General features: G+C 39.8%; 1 protein-coding gene across 3 annotated transcripts in view; it reads left to right on the forward strand.

Moving 5' to 3' along the window:
- AFAP1 (actin filament associated protein 1) overlaps positions 1-25,285 on the forward strand; it is a 111,091-nt gene that overhangs the window by 79,388 nt on the left and 6,418 nt on the right. For 2 of the 3 annotated variants that reach the window (XM_021550755.3, XM_085578519.1), the window contains exons 7-16: positions 6,110-6,202; positions 7,452-7,536; positions 10,744-10,893; positions 13,882-14,093; positions 15,513-15,658; positions 19,108-19,225; positions 20,633-20,890; positions 22,677-22,791; positions 24,002-24,166; positions 24,737-24,927. In XM_021550755.3, coding sequence (XP_021406430.3) covers positions 6,110-6,202; positions 7,452-7,536; positions 10,744-10,893; positions 13,882-14,093; positions 15,513-15,658; positions 19,108-19,225; positions 20,633-20,890; positions 22,677-22,791; positions 24,002-24,166; positions 24,737-24,927 — 1,533 coding nt within the window. The remainder of the gene's footprint in view (positions 1-6,109; positions 6,203-7,451; positions 7,537-10,743; positions 10,894-13,881; positions 14,094-15,512; positions 15,659-19,107; positions 19,226-20,632; positions 20,891-22,676; positions 22,792-24,001; positions 24,167-24,736; positions 24,928-25,285) is intronic. The other variant, XM_021550756.3, reaches the window with a different exon arrangement.

The raw sequence follows: 25,285 nt of genomic DNA on the forward strand, positions 1-25,285 counted from the left end.
ATGAGATGTAATCTATCATTCTGGAGTACTGGCCTTGATTTTAATTTTTCCCTAACATCAGGCACCCTTTGTTAACTTCTCTTCATTTTATGGTGCTCTCTCACTGTGCAGCAATCTCTCCAGCTGAGGGTCTGTAATTGAGCAGTGAATCTTCCAGCCATAAGGAGACATTTCTTCATGTATCATTTTGACAATGCTTAGTCAGTTCTGAGCTTGTTGTAATAAGGAGGATATTTTGCCCTGAAGAGAGAATCATGGTTGGGGCTGTATCCTGTCATCCAAAGGCCCTGCAACATTCCTTATAGGGCTGTTTATATATTCACCTACCAGTTTTTCTCTGATTAACTGCATGTTGTCTCTCATGAAAGTCTGAAAACATCTCTTTCTTTCACTCCCTTAAGTTTAGTGAAGGTAGTCAAGTAACTTCTGGCCTCCAGTCTTTATGTGGACAGTTTTACTGAAGAGTAAACTACTGACAGAGCCAGTTTATATCAGCATAAAATTGAGCTTGTAACTGTAAACATCGTGTGGCTGCTTTTGCTTTCTATGGGAATTTCCAGCTAGAAATCTTCAACACTTCAAGCATGTATTTCTTGGCTTATGTAATGCTCCCCAAAGAGGTTATTATCTCCATTTTGTAGCTGAGTAGAATCAAGTGCTGACTGGTCAAACCCTAAAGCTGACTAAAAAAACTGGTTTTGGGGATGCATACTTACTACTAGTGATTTCCATGCATCATTTGTTCATTTGTAAGAAACTTAAAGAATGTATTGTGACCCAAGACAGTTGGGCCAGGTTCTTTCTCCACCGCCCATCATCACCAGCAGCAAACTAAATGAAACCTCCCAGGAATTACACCCCTGTTGTCTCAAGCATATGATTTAAAATACCTCTGTTCAAGTCACAGCAAGGTCAGTGAGTTTGCATAAGAGCTATTTAGAGCCTCACCTGCAGAGGGGACAGACCAAACTGCACATGGGAGTTTTGACCAGTGTGCAGGACTCTGCCAGTGGGCAGAGCCAGAGGATCCCAGCTTGGCTGTGGCTCAGAGTCTGTGTGTGTGTGTGACCAGCATCATGGAAAACAATACATTATTTAAAAGAACCAGATGTATATGTAAATTTAAAAAAACCAACCAAACCACCCATGAATACAGAACCACAAACATCCTTATGTACTTGTTTTCTCGGTGATAATTTTTCTTTGGGTTTCCTGGCTAAAATCACAAATGTGAGCTGTCACAGAGCAGAACCCTGGAGGGCTGGTACTTTCACCACTAGATATTATTCCTCCTCTCTCTTACTCACAGCTTTGGATGGAAAATTATTTAAATCACACCTAGCTGAGACTCACAGCCTGAAGTGCCATGTGCATCCCCACAGCACCCAGGCTGGGGATGCAGTTCCCCTGGCACAGGGCATCTCTGCCCTTGGAGCAGCAGTGCCTCCTGCCACCCTCCCCAGCCTCTAGGGAGTGCCTCTTCCCTGGGCTCTGCCTGATCCAGTGGCCATATATGGCAATGGACTTCATGGCAATAATGCAGGAGAAATGATACAAGGCTTGTCTTGGTTGAGTGAGTCAGAAAAGTATTCCTAAGGGGGTGCACAGGCACTAAGGACAGGCTCACTGACTGCTAGTCTGCCAGAATCTCATCCTCACTTTGCTCAGACAAATGGCAGTAAGGCAGAAAGATTAATCCTTCCAGGCTAAGTGATACTTAATAATAATAATGCTTTCCAGTACAGAAGGTAAAAGGGGTTTCTTTTTGGGACCTAAAGTGTAGGCTCTGATGGGAATGATTTCTGCCTTTCCTGCCTAAGATTTTCCTCTAGGTAAACTCCTTGGGGTATTTTTTCTCTGCAAAACACTAAGAGGAGTTTTGTTGGTCTCCTAAGGAGGAGGGTATTGACACTAACATATGTCATATGAAACAGTGCACAAGAAAGAGAAAATGAAGATTTAGTAAAGCCAAAATTAGAGCCCCAGAAAGTCAGTACTCTTCCAGCAGTGAAAAAGGAGTGTTTCAGGAATGGGAAATACTGACTTACATCTGGAGCCAAACCCTTTTCCCTCTGCTGTGTTGTACTTAAGCAGATTTCAGCTTTGCCATGTTCCTATTTCCAGAGTTCAGTGGCAGAGCCAAGGGATACAGCCCATCCCATTTCTAGCAATTCCAGTATTTGCAAAACATGTGGGCAGAGGGGGACAAGTGGGTGGGTGGCTGAATGGATTTCTGGCCTGATCACATAAAGTAAAGCAAATGTGCAGTCAGGTTGTGAGCTTTCTGTCTTGAACTCCATCATGTTAAAAGTGTGAGTTTCTCATGGGAGTCCCATGAGAACATGATACAAAATGCTGTAATCACATCCCTGTGGTAGGGAGGCTGTAGCTTGAGCTCATCCATTATATCCACCAGGAGAGAGGTCTGCAAGCTCCTCGAGCACAGGACAACTTTGAGTCTTATTCCTTGACAGGTCCCAAAGAGATCAGCCATAAAGAACTATCTACAAATGTACTTTTGCTATCTACAAACATACTTTTACTCAGAATTTGTTTGGTTTCTGTGTGACAGGGACTAGCTGGCAAGCAGCTGGTTTTCTGGTTTTACTACAGAGCCTGTGCCTTTTATTTGGAGTTTAGAACTTTAAAAGTAGCCAGAAGAATCTAATTTACCTTTTCTGACTTTGCATGTAGAAAGAATAAATGTTGGGCAAGTATTTTGCCTCCAGTCCTGGTGTGTCTTTTAAAATAACATACAAGAACTATAGAAATTTGTAGGTGAATGCAGGTATGAAGAAAATGTCATATTTATAGTAAATATTAGTCCTTCTGTAGTAAGATAGTTGTAAAGAAAGAAATATTCCAGACACACCATGTGGCAGAAATTCCACTGACTTCACCCATGGCTCAGGGTAGGGAATCTTTCCAGATTCCTACCTACAAATATTTCCCCTCTGTGCCTTTTGTCACTGCACTCAGTGCTGTACTCTGATTTATATCCTGATCCACCTGGGGATTCAGGGTCTAAAGCCCAAGTCTGATTAGGAGCAGCTAAGGGCTGTTTAACCTGGAGAAAGGGAGGTTCAGGGGGACCTTTGTGTTCTCTGCAGCTCCCTGAAAGGAGGCTGTAGCCAGGTGGGGATCGGTCTCTTCTCCCAGGTAACGTGTGACAGGAGAAGAGAAAATGACCTCAAGTCTCACCAGAAGAGGCTTAGATTGGATATTAGGAAAAATTTATTCACTGGAAGGAACAGGCTGCCAAGGAAAGTGGTGGAGTCAGTCCCTGGAGATAATTAACATGCTGTGTAGATGTGGCACTTAGGGACATGGTTTAGTGATGCTTTTGGCACTGCTGGGTTAACAGTTGGACTCTATCCTAGGGGTCTTTTCTAACTAAATGATTTTATAATTCTATAAATAAGGAATAATATTACAGTTCAGGTTGCAAAAGCTTTTTCCAGGTCTGCATTTGAAGGTGGTGGTTCTGAAGTCTGCTAATCGTAACACTGTAATGGTAATTGTGGTACTTAAGATTCTTACTATGGAATAACAAAATATTATTTTAAGTGCATTTATTTTGAAGCTATCCAAAGAAATACAGGGTCTTCAGTTTTCTGATTACATTTGCTCATATATTTTAAATATTTGAATAGTCTGTTTATGATCTCAGTTTAATTTTCCTGGCAGATCATACTGTGTTTGTGTACATGTAATGTACAAAGGCATTTATGCTGAGAAAAAGAAAATTATTTCCTTTCCCTAATGTGTGAGAAAACTTAAGCTATTAATGGAATATTTGCTATTACAAGGTATTCTAAGTGCAGCCTTCCACATGATGCCATTTTATTAAAAATAATATTATGTGTATTCCTTTTTTTCCCTTTCTGGTTTTGAAGATATTGAGGTACATTTATTCATATTTTTACACTTTTCATTGCAATGGATAAAAGTTTGTTGAACTCCATTCCTCACTCTCACTCACAATTACTTTTTAATGAAAATAGTGATCTTTTGTTTTCGTATGGCTCCAGAAGATGGAATGTAGAAAAAACTGACAAGAGCTTTTGAGTCTTGTGATTGAAATTATGCAAGTTGGCAATACTGGTGGAATGTTTTATCCTTAAAATTTTGAGCTAAAGCTATATGCATGTGAAAACCAGATTTTTTAATGGCAGCTGTCTGCAAACGTAATTATAGAGAGTGCATCCAGGCAACCTTTATATATTAAAGACATTTCATCCTGGTGGAGGTGGAGGAGAATGAGTTTTGTTCTGTGCATTAAACACAATTATATTGCACATAGAAGGTGATGAGCAAGTCTTTGCCAGTGAACCTTTTGAACCCAAATGAAGTGCTGAACTCTTGAATATGCATTTACTTTAGATCCTGCCACCAACTCCCTTTTGACAATGTGTCATTTTTTAAATCAAAATTTAATTACAACCCAATTAAGCACTTCAGCTTCTCTTTAAATATGTGGGGTATGATAAGAACCGGATTTACTTGAGTGCATGACTTAGCACATACTGTTGAGTTAGTGCTGCCAAATCATTTCCCTCTGTTCTGTCTGTAACTCCCATTACAATCTGCCTTTGCCAAAATTAACTAACTGTGTGGTGTGAGCAGATGCTGAAAGCATAAGCCATTGAATCAAGGTCATGCAGGAGACAGAAATGAATGTTCCCAGAAACTGTACAGTCACATTTCTCCAGGAAGAAAACAGCAGTGTATTTACACCATACTGAGGACCAGCAACTGAAAAAAAACAAAAACAGACACATGAAAAAAATCTTACCATTTTGGGGAGTTCAGGGCTTTTCTTAACTCTGAAGTCCAAATACTCTGCCACAGATACATCTACATTTTGTGTTACAAAGGACACCAAGTGCCATGAAATGCTGGTCTTGTTTCTGGAACAAAATATCAGGTGGGTCAGACAGTCAGGAAAGGATGCTAAAGTGTTTTGAGATTCTAGCTCAGAAGTAAAAGTGTAGGTTCATCTCCCAGCTTTGGTTAGAGTTTTTTGTGTGTCATTGAGTGAGTTATTTCATAATTCTTTGGTTCCTAAGTTCCGTCTCTGTAAAATGGGGGTGGTGCTCTTCCTTTATGGTGTATAATGCCTGTAATTTATGATGTGCTCCTGAGTAGCATAAGAGTATTTGTAAGCCCATAAACATTTGATTTGTTTTAGCTTCACCCTTAAAGGGAGCTTAAGTGCTGGGAAAGGACTGTTCAATGCCATCCTTTGCTTTTTAGTAGTTTCCACATCAAAATTGTTCCATTTGAAACTCAGCATGAGTTTGGATTGAGAGCCTGTTCTCATCAGCACAAGCAGTTTCAGGATGATAATGGGCTGGTGGTAACCTCACAAGAGATAAAACCCTTAGTTATGGCCATGGGGAATCATCAAACATCTTTACTCATTGTGTATTTTTACATTTATGTAATTTCAGTTACAGGTTTTTAACATCTTCAAATTCCATCAAAATATCAGCAAATTCCCAGTTCAAGATTTTTCTTTAACTTTTTAGAACAGAAAGTGCCATTTCCATTTGCTGCAAACATATTTACAATTACTTTGACCTTTAACTCTTAAGTAAAGGTGTATTTATAATACAAAAATGCCCCAAAATACCACTGTGCAGTATTGACTGCTGATCAGCACTTCATTAGTTCTCTGGTAGAAAAAAAAAGGAGCATCTGTGTAGTGTGTTATACAAAATGCTTGTCTGTTGGCTTGAGGTACCTTGAATCCCATTTTCTCATCATTGTAATGAAATTAGTTTGGTGGCGTCAGCTGAGTTCATATTGCAGAATTAGCTCATGGAAATCAGTGGTGCTATTGGCTTCTTCACTTAGGAGAGCCTTGGAGTTTAGTCTGTTAAACTGAAACCTTCCACCTCTAGACTTTATGTCTCCTTCAGGTCATATATGAAATGACTTAGGGAGTGAGCATGGAGAAGTTGTAGTGTCAGCCTGCCTGACACCTGCCAACCTAGTTAAATATCTGTGATTCTCCTTCCCATCTCCTTTCACATCTGTATATAATTTCTAATCTCTCTGATTTGTATTTTAGGAATAATTAATAATTTTTGCCTTGTCTCCTAAGGTTATAAAAGATGTATGCAACAACTGCACGGGAGCTGTAGACTCTGATGGGCCATTGTCTAGTTCTCCAGTACATAAAGTGGAGCTGGAAAAGGTAAAGTTATCAAAATGATGAATGCAAAATCCTTATGATTACTGAGAGAGACACTGGTAGGCACTGGATGTAAGTAAGTCCTTGCTGCCTTGTGTTGCTGTTTCAGGCACACAGTCCCTGTGTTGTGTTGGTTTGTTTGGATATGTGCACACATCCTGCACAGTTGAGGTTTCTGCCATGTCAGTTTATTTGGCCATGGACAAGCAGCAGGCTGGCTTGGGTCCAGCTTCTCTTCAGCCACAGCAGGGTGTGGATTAATGGGTCTGGTACATGTGCTGAGATGCAGAGATGCTCTCCAGCAAATACAAACAGCAAGCAGTGGTGTCACTCTTGAGGAAGAATAGATGAAGATTATACCAGGGTTTTAAGGGAAAGTCTTATATTTTGGGGAATTGAGTCCTTGAAGAGCTCCCTGGGCATGCTGAGGTCACTGTTTTGGCAGACTCTTCCAAGCACTCTTGTCTCAGTAGAGAAACTTGGCTACTCACACGTGGTGCTTGGCTACTCCACTGCCTTGACTCAGCAGGATGTGAGAGCACAAATTAGGGAAGTGAGCAGCTTTGCAGTGAATGATTGGTGCATTACCAGCACTGCTCGGTTGAGGCATCCATGTGAGCAAATGTCTCTGCAGCCCCTGCTTAAAAATCTCACTGACAGACTCTTCATCACCCAGTTCCTGATGGCAAGTGCTGCCCCTGTGGTGGAAGGGCACCACTGCCTGTGGCATTGTTGTTTTTGTCCTGGGAACTGTTCCAGGACAGCCCAGACTTCTGATAATCTGCACATCTGCTTCATGGCTTCACCACTTCTGAGTAATGTGGTCATCAAAACTGTGCTGTCATGAGCTCTATCTACTTCAACCCAGACCTCATGCATAACCATTACAGAACAATCAGTGCTAAAAATTCATTTCAAAAGCCTTTCTTGCACATTTTTAAAGATACAGCTTTCACACTACTCATATCTGATACATGCAATTCTTTTATTTATAGTCTAGAAATACATATGGTGGATTATGAATATTTCACTGATTTTTAATGCACTTTCAAATATATACTTTTTTATTGTTCCTGTGGTTTTCTAAAGCCTCTAAAACTGTCATTTTTACTATCTCCTAATTCTCTTCCAAGTGGATGAGAGCTTGAAAGTCTGTTTAATTTCATAGTAAGTCTATTTTTGAAGGGACTCATGGCATTTGACTTTATGGGGGTGCAAACATTGTGTCAGCTGATCTCTTTGCCCCTTGCAGAAGTTGTCGTTTGAGAGGCCAAGCTCAGATGGGGAAGGTGCTGTGGAAAATGGCATCACTACTGTGTGCAATGGTAAAGAACAAGGTATGTCTGGTGTAAGTAATGTGTGCTTAGAGAAATGGAAATACCTCACTTTTATCGTTCCAAAAAAGTAAAGTTTTTGAATGGTTTTATTAGGATTAAGTTTAACTTGAAAGCTGAGCTATGTCAAGAAGGATTCCTTCAATTTTGGCAGCAACATTTGATGTTATTGTGCAGGTAAAATCAATATAATTAGTATAAGGAAACAGAATATAGAAATTTTGATTTGGCCTGTTCTGTGTTCAAAAATACATGTTTTCAGAGCTTGGGCAACCACTATAGGCTGGTAACAGGCTTTTTAGTAACTTTGTAGTGGCAATATAAATAGTGGTGCAAAGCTTCTAAGCAAAAAAGGTATCATTAAAAGCTAGAAGGAAAGAACCATGTATATATATATATTTTTTTTAATATATGTGTGTATGTGCACAGATACCTTCATATATAAACTATCATATTACATATGATTATTTATATTAAAAAATATATAGTCATGCAATATCAGTGAGATTTTGAGTACATATGTGTAATTTTGCATATGCTACTTTGGAGTCGTGCATTTTCTGTAGTCCTTATAATCTAACAAAGGTAAATCTCAAATCCAGAGGGAGTTCTGGCCATGTTATTCCTAATACAGCCAACCCTTATGCTCTCTTCCCCATCCCATTCTCTCCTCCACAGAGCAGAAGAAATTCTGTGGCTTCCTTACCTTGCTATTGGATAAAGCATTTTTCTGTTGCTGTTAAGTGAAGGGTAACATGAGCTGCACTGAGCACAATGTCAATACTGGCCTTGGTGCCAGCACTGTCTCACCTTTTGATCTTGTCCCTTATCTCTTCTCTGGGTCATTTTCCAGCATTTCCTAGCCATACAGATCTCTGAACAGTATGGGGCAATGTCATGGTTTGTGATTGTGGTACATTTTTACTGTTTTTTTTTTTTTTTTTGTTTGTTTTTTTTTTTTAATTTTAAAATCTTCTATTAAGATTTCATAAAACTCTGAAACCTGTGGAGAATAATTTGTGGCCCAAAATCTGTGTTGACCACCATGTCCAGAAATACCTGGTGGCTCAGGTACCCTGCAGAAGTGTGATGATGCAGCTGGAAAGGCAGCCCAGCTTAGGTGCCTCAAAGAGAGTAATTTAAAATACCACTGGCTTTTGAAAATTGACTTTCAATACATAGTAGGAGAAATCATGGGCATTAATGACTGCAAGAAGACTGAAGTGTCCTTGATGAAGTTATCCTATGCATTTTTGAAATGGATAGGAGGTGTTTAAGGGAGTACATGGCAAGGGAGGCTTCAGAGAATGATCATCTCCAGCTGGCACCAGCCTCTGCTCTGCTCTAAACCAGCTGCTTGCTTTGCTGTGGGAAGGAAGGGAGAGTAAAAGGCTTTTGTGAAAAAAAATCACTGGCAGTTGGGCAATTAGTATATTCTCTAGACTCAAAAAGATTAAGTCATGAAGGCCTTATTTCTGCTGCCTCTCATTTCTGCAGGGAAGAAAAACCAGCAACATAAAGGGAACACAGGACAGAAAGACAAACACTAGAATGGGCTTATTCCACTGTCTGTTCATGCTTGTGGGAATGATTCCTTTTGGCTTCTGTCTCACAGAAATGAGATTTTCTGTCTCTGGCTTTTTTCAGTGCTTTTCATCTGCCCCTCAATAGCCACAGTCAGCCTTCGGCTGCTGCTGCGTGGGATGGAAAAAGGCAGGTGCTGTGCCCCCAGGCAGGGCTTCATGAGCTGGTTGGATGGGTGGCTTTCCTCCCTCCAGCAGGGAGCCTGTTGCATGTTTAGAGAGAAGAGTGTAAGTTGTGAACACCCTTCCCTTGAAAGAGATAATTAGACCTGGGTGTGTTGGAGTTGGCTGGGGGCAGCCTTTGGCACTTGCAGAGCTGCCTTTCTCCCTCAGCACTGGCAGATTTCTACAGTCTTGGCTACAGATGCAATTTCTAAATAATGTTCCATGATTGCTAACAATTAAACTAAATGATAAATTATCCCATGGTGAGTCCCAAACTGCTTCTCTATTTGCCATGCATTCTTCTTCCAAGCTCATCAGTTCATACAGTCATTTCTCATGTGAACATTATGTCCTTTTTTCCTCAGTTTGTATGAGTCCATAACCACTGAGCGCTCCCTGTAGCAAAAGAAATTGATATGTTGGGGATAAAGACAGAGAAGCTCAATTAATAACTATTTAAATGAATTGTTCATTAAAATCACATATCAGGGCAAGTTGATGGAATTTTTGCTGCCCTGTCAGTTAGCAGAGACTTTTGCTCTGTTGCCAGTATCCAGTTTAGGCCACTGAATGCAGCTTCTGAAGTTTATTTTGTTAGTTCTCCTTTTGCAAATAAAAGGCTTGTTTTTTTCTGAATCTGTTTAGTCTTAGAAACTCTTCTTCTTAAAAAAAATAAAGTATTATTATTTTAATCAGGTAGGCACTTTTAAACACCATATCCATAGTCCTTGCCATATTGCATTCAGCAGCTGAACCTGCTTCAGAGTGGTAATATTCCTAGTATCAAATGAAGTTAGTGGAAGCATAGACTGGATGTTAGCAAAATATCTCTTTTCAGCAGAGCTTTTTCTTTCCAATGGTCACAAAAATGCCAATTTAGAACTATTGAATATTCATCTGATTCCACTAATTTCTTAGTAGTTAATTCATAAGTCTTGTCTTTCTAAAATGTCCATTGTGGGAAGATCTCTTAACCTGATTGTACACAGAAGAAGTAATTATTCTCAGCAAGAATATCCTGCCTTTTTTGTGTACTTAATTATTGAATTATTTTGAGAAAAATGTTTAGGAACATTGAAGAAAACAATTAAGAAATGTCTGACTGGATTTTTATTTCTGTGTATATGAGCTAAATTTATATACAGGTACTTCAGTCATGCTCCTGAATTAGATGACGACTGCTGTGGAAAGAGACTTGAAGCTTGATTAGATTGAATAAAGTTGCAAGATTGATTCTTGTTTGTATTATCCTTCAGAATGCCATAATTTTTATAACACAGAGGTTACTAGGGAATATAGAATTTGTCTCGTTGAAAACTGTAACTTTTGTACAATTATTTGTCTTTGCTCTTCCTTTTGTCTTGCATAGGATTTTTTTGTCTGAACTTCTGTTTTTATTCAGGTTCTCTCTATTGGTTGGTGTACACACACTACTAAATATGCACTTCTGCTTTCTTAATAGTGAAGAGGAAAAAAAGTTCGAAAACGGAAGCCAAGGGCACTGTGACTAAAGTAACAGGGAAAAAAATAACAAAGATCATTGGTTTAGGAAAGAAAAAGCCATCAACAGACGAACAGACCTCATCAGCTGAAGAAGATGTTCCAACATGTGGTAAGTGGTTTTTCTCCTTGAGTCTTAAGTGCACATTGCTGTTAAAATTTTATAGCATTCTAGCCTAGGAATTTCTCTAAAATTGCTTTTACTGTAATAATTCTTTCCCCAGTATTGGAAGGATGCACCCAGACTGCAAGAAGAGTAATCAAGAGGTTGTCATTTGAAGAGAGACTAAAAGAATTTGACTTTTTAAATAAAATGGTAATACAGGCTCAGGTACCACTGCTCTTTGCAGAAGTGAGGAAGAGGAGGAAGAGAAATGTGAACAAGAAGCATAAAGAAACAAGTGCTGTTCTCAAACAGATGGTTATAAAATGAACTATGAAATAAATTGAGGCTACGAAGTAGAAGAAGGTTCTTGAAAAGTTATCAGGTCTTTTGTAGTAGATTGTGGTTAAGGTTTTATGGAATAGCAGACTGCAGTCAACTAGACTCAGCCAAAATTATTTGAGTTTACTTTTGGATTCCTAAAGTGGTACATTTTGGACAAAATGAAGTAACAAATTTCTAGTAAGCTATTTTAACTCTTAATTTTGACCATTTATATGACAGTTGTAGTGCACAAGGAAGTGTATAAAAAGTCATGCAGAAAGTACTTGTGTTTCGTGTCATAGCTGTTAAGATTTGCTCACAATTGAAGATGTTGTGCAATGCATTTAGCTGATGTCCTCACAGCTCTGATATTTTAAAACAATGCAATGTACTTATATTATCCCGTTTATCTTTTGGTGCTCTAGTATTAGGTAACACTTATACATGAATGAGATTGAACTCACCCTTCACCCAATCCCTTCAAAAGACAAGTTTCCTTGGAAAGCTTTGAAGCAGTTGCACCAGATTCTGAGTTTGGATTTTACCCTTTAATTGGCTAGAAAAACTTAGGGAAACCCAGAAGTCTGTGGTTAGGGAGCAGTTGGCAGAGCTGACTGGAGCATGAAGTGTGATAGATGCCTGTCCAAGGTGATGGAAGCAGGTCCGTGGACCACCAGAGAGAACTTCATCGATTACAGGTGGCTTTCAAGCCACACTTTGGGCATCATTCACATAAGCAAACTTTGATTAAGTAAGTGTATGTATATGTGTCTGTACATCAGCTAAGTACAGATGTGATTTATTGACCAGAAGAACAGCTGGGAAAAGCTGTGTCCAGCCAGATGCATTGTCCAAAGCATCTGGCCTCCATAAGGGCTCAAACTTCCGGGCTCTCATACTCAGTTGATTATTCTGCATTATGTGAGAAGTTAACCACAGCTGTACAGTCTAATTCCTTATATTTCTATCATTAGTTTGGATTTGGACATAAATACAGATTCAGCCGTTACTCTTTGCCTGCATTTGGCTCTACTCAACACCACTTGCAGATTTTAAAGGAAAATATATAAATGTCTAGGCTTTGGTCATTGCAGGAAATCTTTGCTAGAAGGAGTTTCTCACCACCAGCAGTTTGGCTCACTTCAGTGCCCTCTGGGAGGCTGCTCCATAGTTGAAGGTTTTTACACTTTGGAAGGCACTACCTCCCATGAAGAAAGGGAAAATCCCAGCAGGGCTGCATTTGTCACCCAGCTAGTATAGAAACTAAAACCCACCTGCCCCTGCAGTCATGGCAAAGCTCTTGCCTACACCATCACTGCTCCTGGACTGCCTGCACTGAGCTGAAGTGCTGATGTCCCAAAGGGAACACACTCAAGGCATTTTGGTCATGTCAGCTTGTGAAGGTTTAAGCAGGGATTTGTAGCGGGGGGAAAGTGGGATCCTGTGTAGTTCAACTCTGAAGCAGGAAGTTTTGCAAGAGCTTTTCTGAGAGGTTGAAGTGCACTGGAAGCAGAGGGGAAAAGCTGTCTGAGAAAAAGGACTCCAAAACAAGCTGTATCTGGCTTTCATAGGAAGGGTTTTTTTTATTTCTAGGGGTTGTAATGCAATGCACAGTGATAAAGGGTTTTGTTACAGGAGGAGGGAGGAGAGATGAAGAGTGTGATTATCACAAGGAGCCAAAACCAGAGAATTAAGCACATCCTCATTTTTTATAGCACCTTCCAAGATGTGCACAATTCTGATCTGCTATATCCTGTTGGAACACACTTTGACATTGGAACCGTAATGTTGGAAGGAAAAGCTAGAAAAATGAATAATAAGTAATAGTTTTAATGAAAACCAAAGAGAGAGCTCTCCAACAGGATGAAATAAAAATCATGTCTGAGATAGAAGAAAACTTTTTAACCTCACTTCTGGCTTTTGCAAGATATCATTTATTTCCTTCTTCGTAGAATGTTTGGAAGCAGCAACATGCTGAATTCATGTACCATTTGTAATGTAGAAGCAGAAGGAAAAGGTTTTGGTTTGGCTTTTTTTCCCTATTTCCAAACTATACTAAGGCAGGAAAAATGGGCATTGCTTTGATTGTAATGTTTGAGTCTGGAATGATTGTTGCTCTGCCACAAAGAAGAAAAACCACAAAACTCTGCCTGTTTAATGATATTATATGCCTAGACACTCTATTGATATATGGCATGATAAGAAAAGTGGGTGGTTTCCAAAGAAAATTATATTTTAATATGTAAAAGTACTCCTAGAAAAAGTTGGCCAGCCACAGTTACCAAGTCATTGCCCACAGAGAGGCAGAGTGAGCCCATTGTGTATGTAACTGGTTTTTTTCAGTGTTCCTCTCCCACTCTTTCTGAAGTCCGGGGGATGCTGTGTGCTCCTACACATGCAGCTGCTGCAGGGACTGACACAGAACAGCCATTTGCACATGAGCTGGATCACATATTTATATGCTTTTTCTAGGTTATTGGCACAGTGAAAGTTTTCATTAAAAGAAGTGGGGCAGGGTCATTTACTTGTCTTCCCTAAAATCCATCTGTGCTTTCTATTAGAAGAGGAACAAGTTATTTAAAGGCTAGCATTACACTGAGAAGTAAGTTTCTTTTTTTCTTCCTTTTCAAAAAAAGCGACGAGTAAAATATCTCACGTTTCATTTTATTGCAGGATATCTCAACGTGCTCTCTAATAACCGTTGGCGTGAGCGCTGGTGCCGAGTGAAGGACAATAAACTCATTTTCCACAAGGACAGGACAGATCTGAAGACACACATTGTTTCTATCCCACTCCGGGGCTGTGAAGTCATCCTGGGGCTGGATTCAAAGCATCCCCTGACCTTCCGCCTGCTCCGGAACGGGCAGGAGGTCGCTGTGCTTGAGGTACAATGGCTGTGACTTTTAGCAGCTCCCACAAGGTGAATTAGAGAAGCACTAACATACAGCCTGTCTGTCCATTCAAAAAAAAAAAAAAATCTTTGGAATAATATTATTGCAGAGCTGAACAATAAATATTGGAAGGAGGAAAGAAGTTGTAAATGCTGTAGAGCTGTAGACAAAGAAAGAGCTGAGATTAAATGTAGTTCAGAAATCTTCTCAGTTAAATGCTTTTCTCTGCACTGACCTCCCCTTGGCCTTGTACTAGAATATCCCTGCTCCTTCTCTAGGCACGCTTTTGTATCAGGGATATAATTACTTTGGGTAAATAACTTAGCAATAATTAAATAATGGATCACTGTTGATGAAGGCTCTAATGCTCCTAACTTTCATTTGTCTGCTATTTATGGAAACTCCTTTTGCTCAGTCTGTGTCTGTATTAATACAGTTATGCATTTGAGAAAGTGCAGTGTGACAGCAGCCTGGTGTGTCTCTTGACTCAGGCTTTTTCTATAGGGGCTTTATTCATCATCTTGTAAAACCTGAAATGAGAAGACATTTAAAGCCAAGTATAATGAGCAGGAGGCAACCTTCTACTTCCAGTGGCAGGACCGGATTGGGTTTCTGACTACACATCATGTCTCTTGTCCTTGCAGCCAAGCCTGTTATCTGAGAGCAGTTCAGAGAACTTGAAAGTCTGGAAAACAGCTCAAGAAACTGTGAAAAGCAATGAAATAGATAAAAATAAGAAATTTAGAAACTACTATATTTGTTAATGAAAAATTGTTGCCTTTACCCCACTACTTCAATCCAATATTTGTTTTGCTATTGTTTAACTTCTGAATTGATAAATTGAAGCAACATATAAAAAAAACTTAAGTTATTTTAATAGTATTAATGCTTTATTTATGTTATTAGGAAGATGAATGCCATGCTTTAGACAAATGTAGCAAAATTTTTCAGAAAGTAATGTTAAAATCTCTTCACTACTTTGTTCCCTCTTCCCTCTTGCTTCTGTTTAACAGTAACAATTTCTTCTCAGGAGTCATGCTATCCAAAAATCCTCCAGCCTAACATAAGAAAATAATTATGTTAAAGCTTTCAATATTCTGAAGTCTAAAATAAGCATTACTTGAATCTAAATCCGCTGGCCTTAAATGATTATTTTTTCGTCTTTTTAGTGGATTGCCCACTTTGTATTACATCATAACTGATGAGCACATAGCTTAGTTAAAGTGCCCTCCTTCTTGCAAAGCAGATTTAATATGAAATCCTGGGGTTTTTAAAGAGTTCAGCAGAACGAAACCAGAGCCTCTCATCCATGTGGTAGCAATTTGTCAACCAAGAAGAATGCGCATTTTGCAATAATGCTCAGCCCAGTGGCAGAGCAAAGACCTGACCTACGTTCCTGCCCTCTCCTCACAGGCCTCCTCCTCAGAAGACATGGGCAGATGGATAGGAATTTTGCTGGCAGAAACGGGGTCTTCAACAGACCCTGGAGCTCTGCACTACGACTACATCGACGTGGAAATGACGGCGAGCGTCATCCAGGCTGCAAAACAAACGTTCTGGTGAGCGCATCGGGCTGCCCGGCTGTTCCAGTGCTCTGGGAATTTATATCCATGTGGTAGCTCCACTGCCAGCACTGCTTATCAGAATCCACCTCCCCCTTTGCCAGATTCTGAACTCCTGAAGTGTTTCAGCATTGTAGCATGTTAGATGTGTTCAGGATTATTGCGTTGGAATCCTGCTAAGTTCTGGAAAAGTTTATGCAGCTGTGCATAAAAACTATGCAGCTTTACTCAAATCTTTACTGATTTTTTACAGTAAGTCTCCTTATCAAATACTATATTTTAATCTTCTATTTTACCTAAAGTCTTAGAGCTATTCCTGGAAGAGAGCAAATATTCTGAAATGTGCAGCTATGTAATTCACATTTATTGGCTGTATTTGCTGTACATATAGGGAAATATACAGCCTGTTGTATATTATATGCTGCATGCTCACAGTGTATAGCAAATTTAAATCTTGGACAGTTACATAATCAGCATTTCCTTCTCAAATTCTTTCTGATTAATTAAAAACTTTATCAAACCCACCCCAGTTCAGTTAATTTTTGGGATTTAATATAAGAGGTGAAAATAGGGAATGTGCCTAGAAGGTGCAGCATGGAAACTGTTTAAATTGCAAATTGATATCAAGTGAATTCCCCATTACTGATCCCTGAGCTAAAAGGAGAATTGCATACTTAGCAGATACAGTGATTTACATTTTCAAATAATTTGAGGCACTAAAGCAGCCCTTGGTGGGAAAAGACTGTTTTTCCTTGGCTAGATGAGATTTATAGATCAGGAGTGTAGAAACAGTGGGGACAGGGGGATGCCCTGCTGCAGTTGTTCCCCGTGGTCAGGAAGTGGGTGGCCTGAGAAGACAGCTGGCAAAGGCATCATCCCTCATCCCACTGTAAGATGACACTCCCTAGACTAATTTGGAATTTGTGTGACTTAATACATGAGAGAATCGCACCCTATCTGCCCATCATGACTTTAAACAGATAGAAAATGAAGGGACAAAAAAAAAAAGGAAAAAAGGGAAAAAGTTTTGGAGTTTCCCAAAAGAAGATCCTGTTGCCATTAGCAAGCTTTCAAGAGGAGTTAACAAGGGAAAATGCCCAGCTTCAGTCAGAATCCAGTTTGAATGACTTCTGATAGAAATCAAAGTGACTCAGTGTTAACACAAGTGAGGTTTTGTGAAAACCAAATAATTTTGATAGAATTAAAATGCTCTTAGCATTCAGATTATGTTAATACTTGTTTAGAAGTTAATAGGGCCCAAAAAGTTTTTCCTGTGTTGACATGTATTTTTGCTTCAGTCAGCATCTAGCAATAACCACATTTAAGAGAAATAGAATGGTAACCTTTTTCCCCTGAATTCTGCGTGGATTTCCTTTTCTGCACAAATGTGGTACTAATTGGAGCCAAGTGAAAAAACATATGCAACTAGACCACATGTTGGAAAGCAGTGTCAAACAACTTGCAAAATAGCAGAATTTCCCTGTTAAGAATTAATTAAAATTCATTGGGTGTCATTAAGAGCCTGTGAGGGCTTCCTGATAAGCAATAGAGTAGCTGTCTGCTGATTTTCAACTACTGCTAGAAAATGAGATAAAATTACAATGGTACTTAAATGTTAATGAACTACTACATTTGCCCTTTATGGAATGAATATCAGTATTCCAAATTAAATGCAGTTATAATTAAAGCATAGTTTATCGCTCAGTCACTTTAGATTATTGGTTATTCACTTATTAAGATTGATGCGTTGCAAAACTATCAGCTCCTCATTAATAGTCCCATCAATTTCCTTCACCTAAATCATTTTGTATGGAGGAAAAGCTAACGAAAAAGTGCTTCCTGGCAAGTTTCTCCATTTTCCTTCTAGCAGCTTCTGAATACAATTTACTTGCATGGATGCATCTGAAATCATGATTAATGAGGGTTATTGAAATAATGATTTTGAATTGTTTGCAACTACTGAGATAAATCCTGCCTTCCTTTGGTGGTGGAAATAGTAACTACAGGTGCATCAGATGCTAAAGAATATCTTAGTTTTCAGACATGGTTATTATATATTGCTGTAATTGGAGCCTCTTAACTAGAAAGAAACAGAGCAATAACTCCAAACTCAGTTCTTCAGACCAACCAGAAACACTTGTCTAATGCTCTTCTTTAAGAACAGTAACAAATGCAGCCCTCTAATAATGTCTAACAGCGTATGAGTTATGATAAAGGAAAAACACTTTTATCATGAGGTTTTCCTTGGGCTTTCTGCTGTTAGTTTGCTTGAAGTAAGAAAAGCTTCTGTCTAATGTTTTTTCCATCCCCACACTGCCCTGAAGGGTTCACAGTGAGCTGGGCAGGTTTGTCCCTCCTGTGAGCACAGGTTTCCCATGGCTCAGGTGAGCCCCAGTTCTCCCTCTGAATGAGAAACTCAATGGACTCCATGTTATTCCAAAGCCAAAAGAAAGCAACTGTTGAAACCACAGCATTCCTGAGCTGCTGCCAGTGCTACAGAAGACCCTCTCTGCTTTATAAGTGCTTTATCATATTTTATGAATGTCAGCACAGACTCTGAATTGTTCCATTGTTTGGGATGGAAAACATTGTTTTCCCATTTATGTACACCTGAAACTGTAGGAATGGAATTATTTTGGATCTCACTCTATACCTTATTCAATTCCAGCTGTTGCTACAATGGCAAACTCACCCTTGGAGTCATTATTAAACAACAGTGTTGATTGGGACAGAATAAGGGGGGGGAAATTAAAATATATTTTATATATGTGTATCCCTTTTGAAGTTTCCAGAGGACTCAGGTCCACCATGTGTAACAGAGCAAGAATGAGTATATAGAGTATTTGCATGTAAAATTACCCATAGAGAGTTGTGAAGCATAGTGCCATAGCCAGCCAAAAGTCTTGATACAGAAAAGAAGAATTCCCAGATTTTGAGGAAGTAATTATTCAGGAAATTTTTATAGATATGTTAACTTGGATGTCACTGAAATTATGTGTGGGTTTTTTTTCAAATTTTTGCTGGATTTTATTCTTGGTTTTCTCATTTCCTAAGTTTGCATCCCCCTGAGCATGCATGCACACAGAAACACCTGCTTCTCCCCAGTGCAGACAACAAGGGAACGTTTCTGGGACCCTGTCCGGCTGGTGTGTAACAGAGACCAGCAGGTTCCTGTGTAAACATGCCACTGAGCAATTACAGCTGTTGCCCTCCTGGCCTTCACACAGTCATATATCCCCACTGTAAGAATGGAGAACAGGAACATATGTTGTGTTACTGGCTGTAGCAGCAGTGTGTGAGTAGCAAAGAAAGAAAAACTGCCCTGCAGAAAGTGAGAAGCTCTGTGCTTCCAGGCTACATAATCAGGCACAGGGAATATACCACTGTATCATCATTCAGGCTTAGGTTTAAGCTGGTTTTTATTATTTTTGCTTTGCATTATTCAGTTTCATGAACAGGCGGGTTATATCTACAAATCCGTACCGGGGGAGTGCTGCCAATGGCTACGCCTGTCCAAGTGGAATGGCACTTCATTACGATGATGTTCCCTGCATAAATGGATCGGTAAGAGTTGAATTTGCACAGAACAAATGGTTTGCATGTGTTGAATGCGTGGACATCTGAAAATTATATTATCTAAAGATCCTCACTGGGCAGTTTCCAGATGAACTCATATTTTTTTGATCGGTGGTTGCAAACTCCTCTCACACCTATAGAATATAAGGGCATGGGACAGATTGTTTACATTAGCCTGCATGTGAGCCAATGTGCATTTAGAAAGCAGTTGCCTGTTGATGATTTGTTGCCAAGTCCTTGAATATAATACTCACTTGAGGAGGTATTTTTTTAGATCACGCTGGAAAGGGCAAAATTAAGGACTCAGTTACACCAGGAACTTTTTGATGTCTGTTGAAAAAACACTAAAACCCAAACACTTCTCAGTCTCTGCAGCTGCATTCCTGAGGATTGCAGGTGCTGCTCATCCCAAAGGAGAATCACAGTGGTCACTTCCATCTTCATAAATTGCAGAGCTGATCGTATGCAGATGCGTAATAGCATTTAACATCTAGTGCATGCTAACCAATAGCAATATGGAGTCCTCAGGAAGGTTTACAGGGGAGCTACAACCTATGTCAGCTCTTAATTTGGGCTGTTGTGTAAAGGCCGCACTAAGGGCAAACTCAAGAGAAATTAAGATTTTCAAAGTGTGAAATGCACTGGACATTCAGTCCTCCAATTCGTCAGTAATGTCCAAAAGATATTAGAAATCCTCTCTTGGGAACAGTGCATGATCACTTGTGTGGAGAGCAGTCCTTGTGTAGTTCATGGATGTGCTCAAGCTTTTGTTTGAGTAGTGTATTGCCATGGCCAGGATGGATTAAGGAAGGGTATTTAGCAGTCAGGTTGGTTTCTTTTAAGGTTCATAAGATGAACCACTGGCGTACTATTGTTGAGCTTTCCATTTTTCTAAAAATTAAAAAAGAAAAAAAAGAGCTATTTTAGTTCTTGTAGCTTAGAATAATAAATCTCTGTCAAATAAAATGTGCTAGCATACCAGCAGCTGATATTCATGGGAAAGACATGTAGCCTGAAGAAATTAAAAAAAACAAGCTAGAAAAAACTTGGCTTCTGATAACTGCTAGGCTGTATTACTTTTAACAACTCATGTACCAGATGTAATCCTGTGCTAACATTGTCTGCCTGTGCCCCCTTGGTGCTCCAGCTACCAGCTGAAGGTGCAGTCATGGTGATAGGTTTGCTTATACTCAGGTCTGAGGCTGTGAGCCACAGAACGCAGTGCTTGCTTTCCACACAGTGTCCTCCCCCACTTTCTAAATGGTTTAAATAGTAAGGGTATGCTCACTAAGCACTGAGGGCTTGCTGGAGTCCAAAGCATCACTAATGTTTTAATTTCACTTAGGAGGCTCTGCATGGTGCATTGTTCACTAACTGCTGGTGTGTGTGTTGCAGTGGGAACCAGAAGATGGCTTTCCTTCTTCTCGTAGCAGGAGCATGGGAGAAGAGATGCTTTATGATAACGCAGGCCTGTACGATAACTTGCCGTCTCCAAAAATCTTTGCGCGCTATCCGCCAGCTGACAGGAAAGCCAATAGGTTATCCACTGACAAACTCTCCTCTAACCATTACAAATACCCTGTCTCATCCAATCTGTCTTCTGCTCAGTCTGTCACTAATACCTCTGCTGTGGGGAGGGGATCTGGCTCGCAGGTACTGTACTGTTTGATACTTAACAAAGCTGTTTATTTGTTCTGTTTATCTGGTTGTTAGAGTCCCTTAGTGTTAGTACTGAAGTGCCTGGAGTTTAGTTATGAGCCCGCTGCAAATGAAGCAGGTTTGCAAAGGTATAAATTCCAATGTGGAAGTAATGGTACTTGGGAAGGGCTTTGCCAACATGTTCTTGATGATTTACAGATGGTGAATAATAAGAAAAAAATAAATGTGATCTTCCACATTTAACCTGAATGCATGTCTAGCTATCTTTTGGCTCTTCAGGCAGAGATGTCATAGGAAAAAAACCAAAAAATATAGCTGGCATATGACCTGACTGTGACAGCAAATTTGGCTCTTCAGAATTGTACTAATCTATATATTGTGTAGTTATATATTTTATATGTATATATGGTTATATATTTTGTGAATATGCATATATATCGTAACTTGATGTTATATATTTAGTAAATTATGTTGTATATATTTGTATATACCATCTTCGTATTACTGCCTGTTATTTTCTTTCCCATAAAAAGAAAATAAGCCTATGTCTGCTGCTTTCTGAGGGTGACTACAGGCTTTTGTAGTATTTCAAACACGAACCTCCAGAGCAGACGAAGTCTTGTGAGCTCAGCATTGTAGCAGATGGGCACAACCCAGCAGGGAAGCAGAGCAAGCTTTGCTCACAGCCATGCCAGAAACCTTCTCAGAGCCCTTAGATGGTCTCTGAAAGGTGGTCATTGGCTTAAACCAATATATCACAGTGTGAATATATCACAGTGGTGTGTGGTTTTCAATCTAATCTGACATGGAGCAGTTAAGATAAATGTTTCCCTTGTACAAGGTACCTATCATACCTTATTACGTTAACTGACTTAACCCTTACAAAAATTTCATATTGGAATATTGGAATTCAGTGCAGTTGCAGAATTGGAGGTGGACATGAGCAATAAATTACTGCAGTAGCAAGGTTCTCAGTGCACGCCCAATTCAGCCCTCACAAACTTTTGGAAGCAGGACAACAGAGCATGGCACACATATGCCCTGTGCTTGGCTGGAGCATCTTCCATGGAAACACTATGAGTAGTCAGGACAGTGTTATCTTTCCAGGGCTCAGTTCATTGCTGTGAGCCCTCTAAATGGAAAGCCCTTGAACATGAGATGCCAAACTTGTGAGCCTATCTGGCCATTATGTGAGAGGATTTTTTTAAGTAAGAAAAGCTTTTAAGTAGTAGCTAGAAGTTGTGTAAGGGGAAAATGATATGTTAACTCCTAGCTCTTAAAAACATGTAATAATCATACTGTTTCAAAAAAAATCCACTACAATAATGGCAAGATCATACAGTAAATAAGAAACAATGTTGAATTTTTGTGTGGCAAACCCTGGTAGGTCTTAATGTATGAAATTAACTCTGAAAAACTTGTGTTTCAAGAGTCTTTACTGTAAAAAATTTTTCAAAGGTACATAATTTTCTGCTTTGCAGTGGCTTTCTTCATGCTGTAAATGCCAGGGTTCTAAATGCCTTGGAAATCATAATGCCACCAGAAACAGGGAGTTCATCCCCTTGTTATCCTGTGATTGCTGGCACGGCTGCTGCTGAGCAGGCAGCTCCCAGAGGCGTCTCTGGAGGAAGCGCGTCTCCAGCTCAATCAATGTGCTCTATTAAGGCTCTCTGATGTAGCAAGCAGCTTTCTGTCAAGCTCTGCCCTTGATGAAAGGGTGAAAGTAATGCCAGTGGCACGGGAATAGCTGGAGCCCATTTGTACTTTTGTTTTCAAACAGTTTAAAGGCAAGAAGCCTCCTGTGACTACTAATGGGATCGCCGGAAAAGCAAGAACTTTAAATAGCCAGCCGAAGAAATCTGAAACAGTTTCCTGTGTGAAGCGCACTGCATCCAGTAAGTGTCTGTCCTCACTGCTGCCTCGCTGGGGAGGGGGGTCAGGAGGGTGTCTGAAAGAGCTCTTGTCTTAGCAGGCAAGGTAAGAACCAGTGTGGTTTTTGTGGGGCTGAGAGGCTGAGGAGGGGATGCCAAGACTGAGCAGGAGTCTTGGTGACTTAACTCCAGCCACACCACACAAGAAAAGGGTGCCTGTCATATTGGGAGGATGATAAATATGAAATATGAACCCATGGCTGCTGCAAAGTCATGAGGACAGCAAGGAAAAAAGGATGATTCCTCATTTGGAGCAGAGAGGAATTCTATCTTCCTGTTGGGAAAGGAGGACAAGGAGCTCGTATTGATGTAACTGTGGTGCTCAAAAGTGGACTTACCAATGAAGCCTTATTTAAGAAGCTGTGGATTTAGTGGCAACAAGGGAAATCAGTGTTAGACTTTCGGACAAAAATAAATAGCTTCTAACTGATTAAAACTGGCTTAACTACTCTTTGTCAGGAATGTTTTCATACCATAGAGTGTGCATTCAGATATGTGATAGACAAAGTGATCTCTTAGCTGACCCATCTTCTTTGAGTCTGCAACTGGAGCAGAGCTATAGAGGGGGCTGGGATATGAATTAGACCACAAATATGTGTGAGCCATGAAATGAAAGCATTTGTATGGGAAATTAGAAAAAGAAAGCTGTCAAGCATCGAAGAAGTGTGAACATCTTTATATTCTCTTATGTAAGGTGAGTAAAGATGTGCACTTGAAGTAGGAATGAAAGGCAAAAGGACAAGCAGGTGGTTTTTCCTCTCACCCAATTAAAAATGAAGGGCTCATAGCTAGAGAGGAGCCTCCTTTCCATCTTCTGAACTACAGAGAAAGGCAAGGCCTTTTTGCAAAACCAGTGTGCTACCAAGTAACTGGTATTTCTCATTTTCCTCATGTAAATACAAAGAACAAACTCTATCCCATATCATTGATGTAGCTGTGCTGCAGAACTTGGCAGAAAGCATGGACCTTGAAAAAGAGCCAGTGGAAGAGGAAGGCCAAACCTTTTCCTCCAACCATAGAATTATAGAATGGTTTGGGTTGGAAGGGAGCCTTGAAGAACATCCAGTTGCTGTGGGGAGCCATGACATGCTTCATGTCATGTTGAGTCTCAGGGACTAGTTCAGAGTTGTGCTCTTAGTTTAAACCCTAATTAACTACAATCTGATCCATGCAGATGCAGAGCAGTACAAGTACGGCAAGAATCGTGTGGAGGCAGATGCAAAGAGGTTGCAAAGCAAAGAGGAGGAGCTGCTGAAGAAAAAAGAAGCCCTTCGGAACAGGCTGGCCCAGCTCCGGAAAGAAAGAAAAGATCTGCGTGCTGCCATTGAAGTCAATGCTGGTAGGAGGTGCTTTTTTGTGCTAAATTCTCACCTGGGAATTGGGTAGTTACCCAAACGGCTTTGTATTCTGTGCTGAAGACATGTCACCCTAAACAAGACTAGGTTCCGATGCTGCTGTGTTCTGTAATGTCTGTATTTACTTCCTATATAGATAAAAATGTATAAGATAAAAATAGATATGTGCAAATGTACATACTTATTTTATATATGTATATGTATGCATACACATACCAAAGGAATTACACTGGTGAGAATTTCAGATAAGCAGGACATGGGAATAATTTTTTTGGCACTAGTTAATTATATTTTCATGATGCAGAAAAATAAAGAAAACAATACTGATTTGATACCAGACTAGGTATCTAGGAATGTCACTTGATAGAAGGCATTTGATTTATGCTACTGAACTTTTTACATGAAAAAAGTGTTCTATGTAAAGTACCTAATTTTTTTTCATGTTACTGATTTGTAGACACCTTGTTTCCTTACTTTTTAGAAAGAAAATAATTTCTCTAAGTATCAATTTAACTTTACTATTATTGAAATAATAAAATTGCTGTGAATGACAGGCAGGAAGACCCAAGTGATTCTTGAAGACAAGTTAAAGAAGCTGGAAGAGGAGTGTAAGCAGAAAGAGGCTGAACGTGTAAATCTGGAGCTAGAGCTGACTGAGGTGAAGGAGAGCCTTAAGAAAGCCTTGGCTGGTGGCATCACACTGGGCTTGGCTATTGAACCCAAATCAGGAACATCAAGTCCACAGGTATGCAAAGCCATTGAACATGCAAATCCCAGTACCATGGGCTGGGAGTGCTCAGCCTTCCCAGCTCCAGCAAAAATGAGTAGGAACTGAGAGTTAAATAATGTTTTATTAAGCTCGAGAAATAAGAGCAGAATTAAATGCCTTTCTGTGTTACTTACATTTCCTGCAGCAGAAGGAGCAGGTAGACATGGGAATCACAGGCAGGATGTGTTAGGATAATATGAAAAAAGCCAACACCTTGTTCTCAGTAGTTGTATAAGCGCAGGAACTGAGACATTGCTCCAGCCCAGGGAGATTTCAATGCACCAAGTCATTGTGCAGTGGTGAAGACCTGTTTGGTGCCCTGTCAGTTGTGTTA

This window comes from Lonchura striata, chromosome 4, assembly GCF_050655825.1.
Source record: "Lonchura striata isolate lonStrDom1 chromosome 4, ASM5065582v1, whole genome shotgun sequence".
Lineage (NCBI taxonomy): Eukaryota > Metazoa > Chordata > Aves > Passeriformes > Estrildidae > Lonchura > Lonchura striata.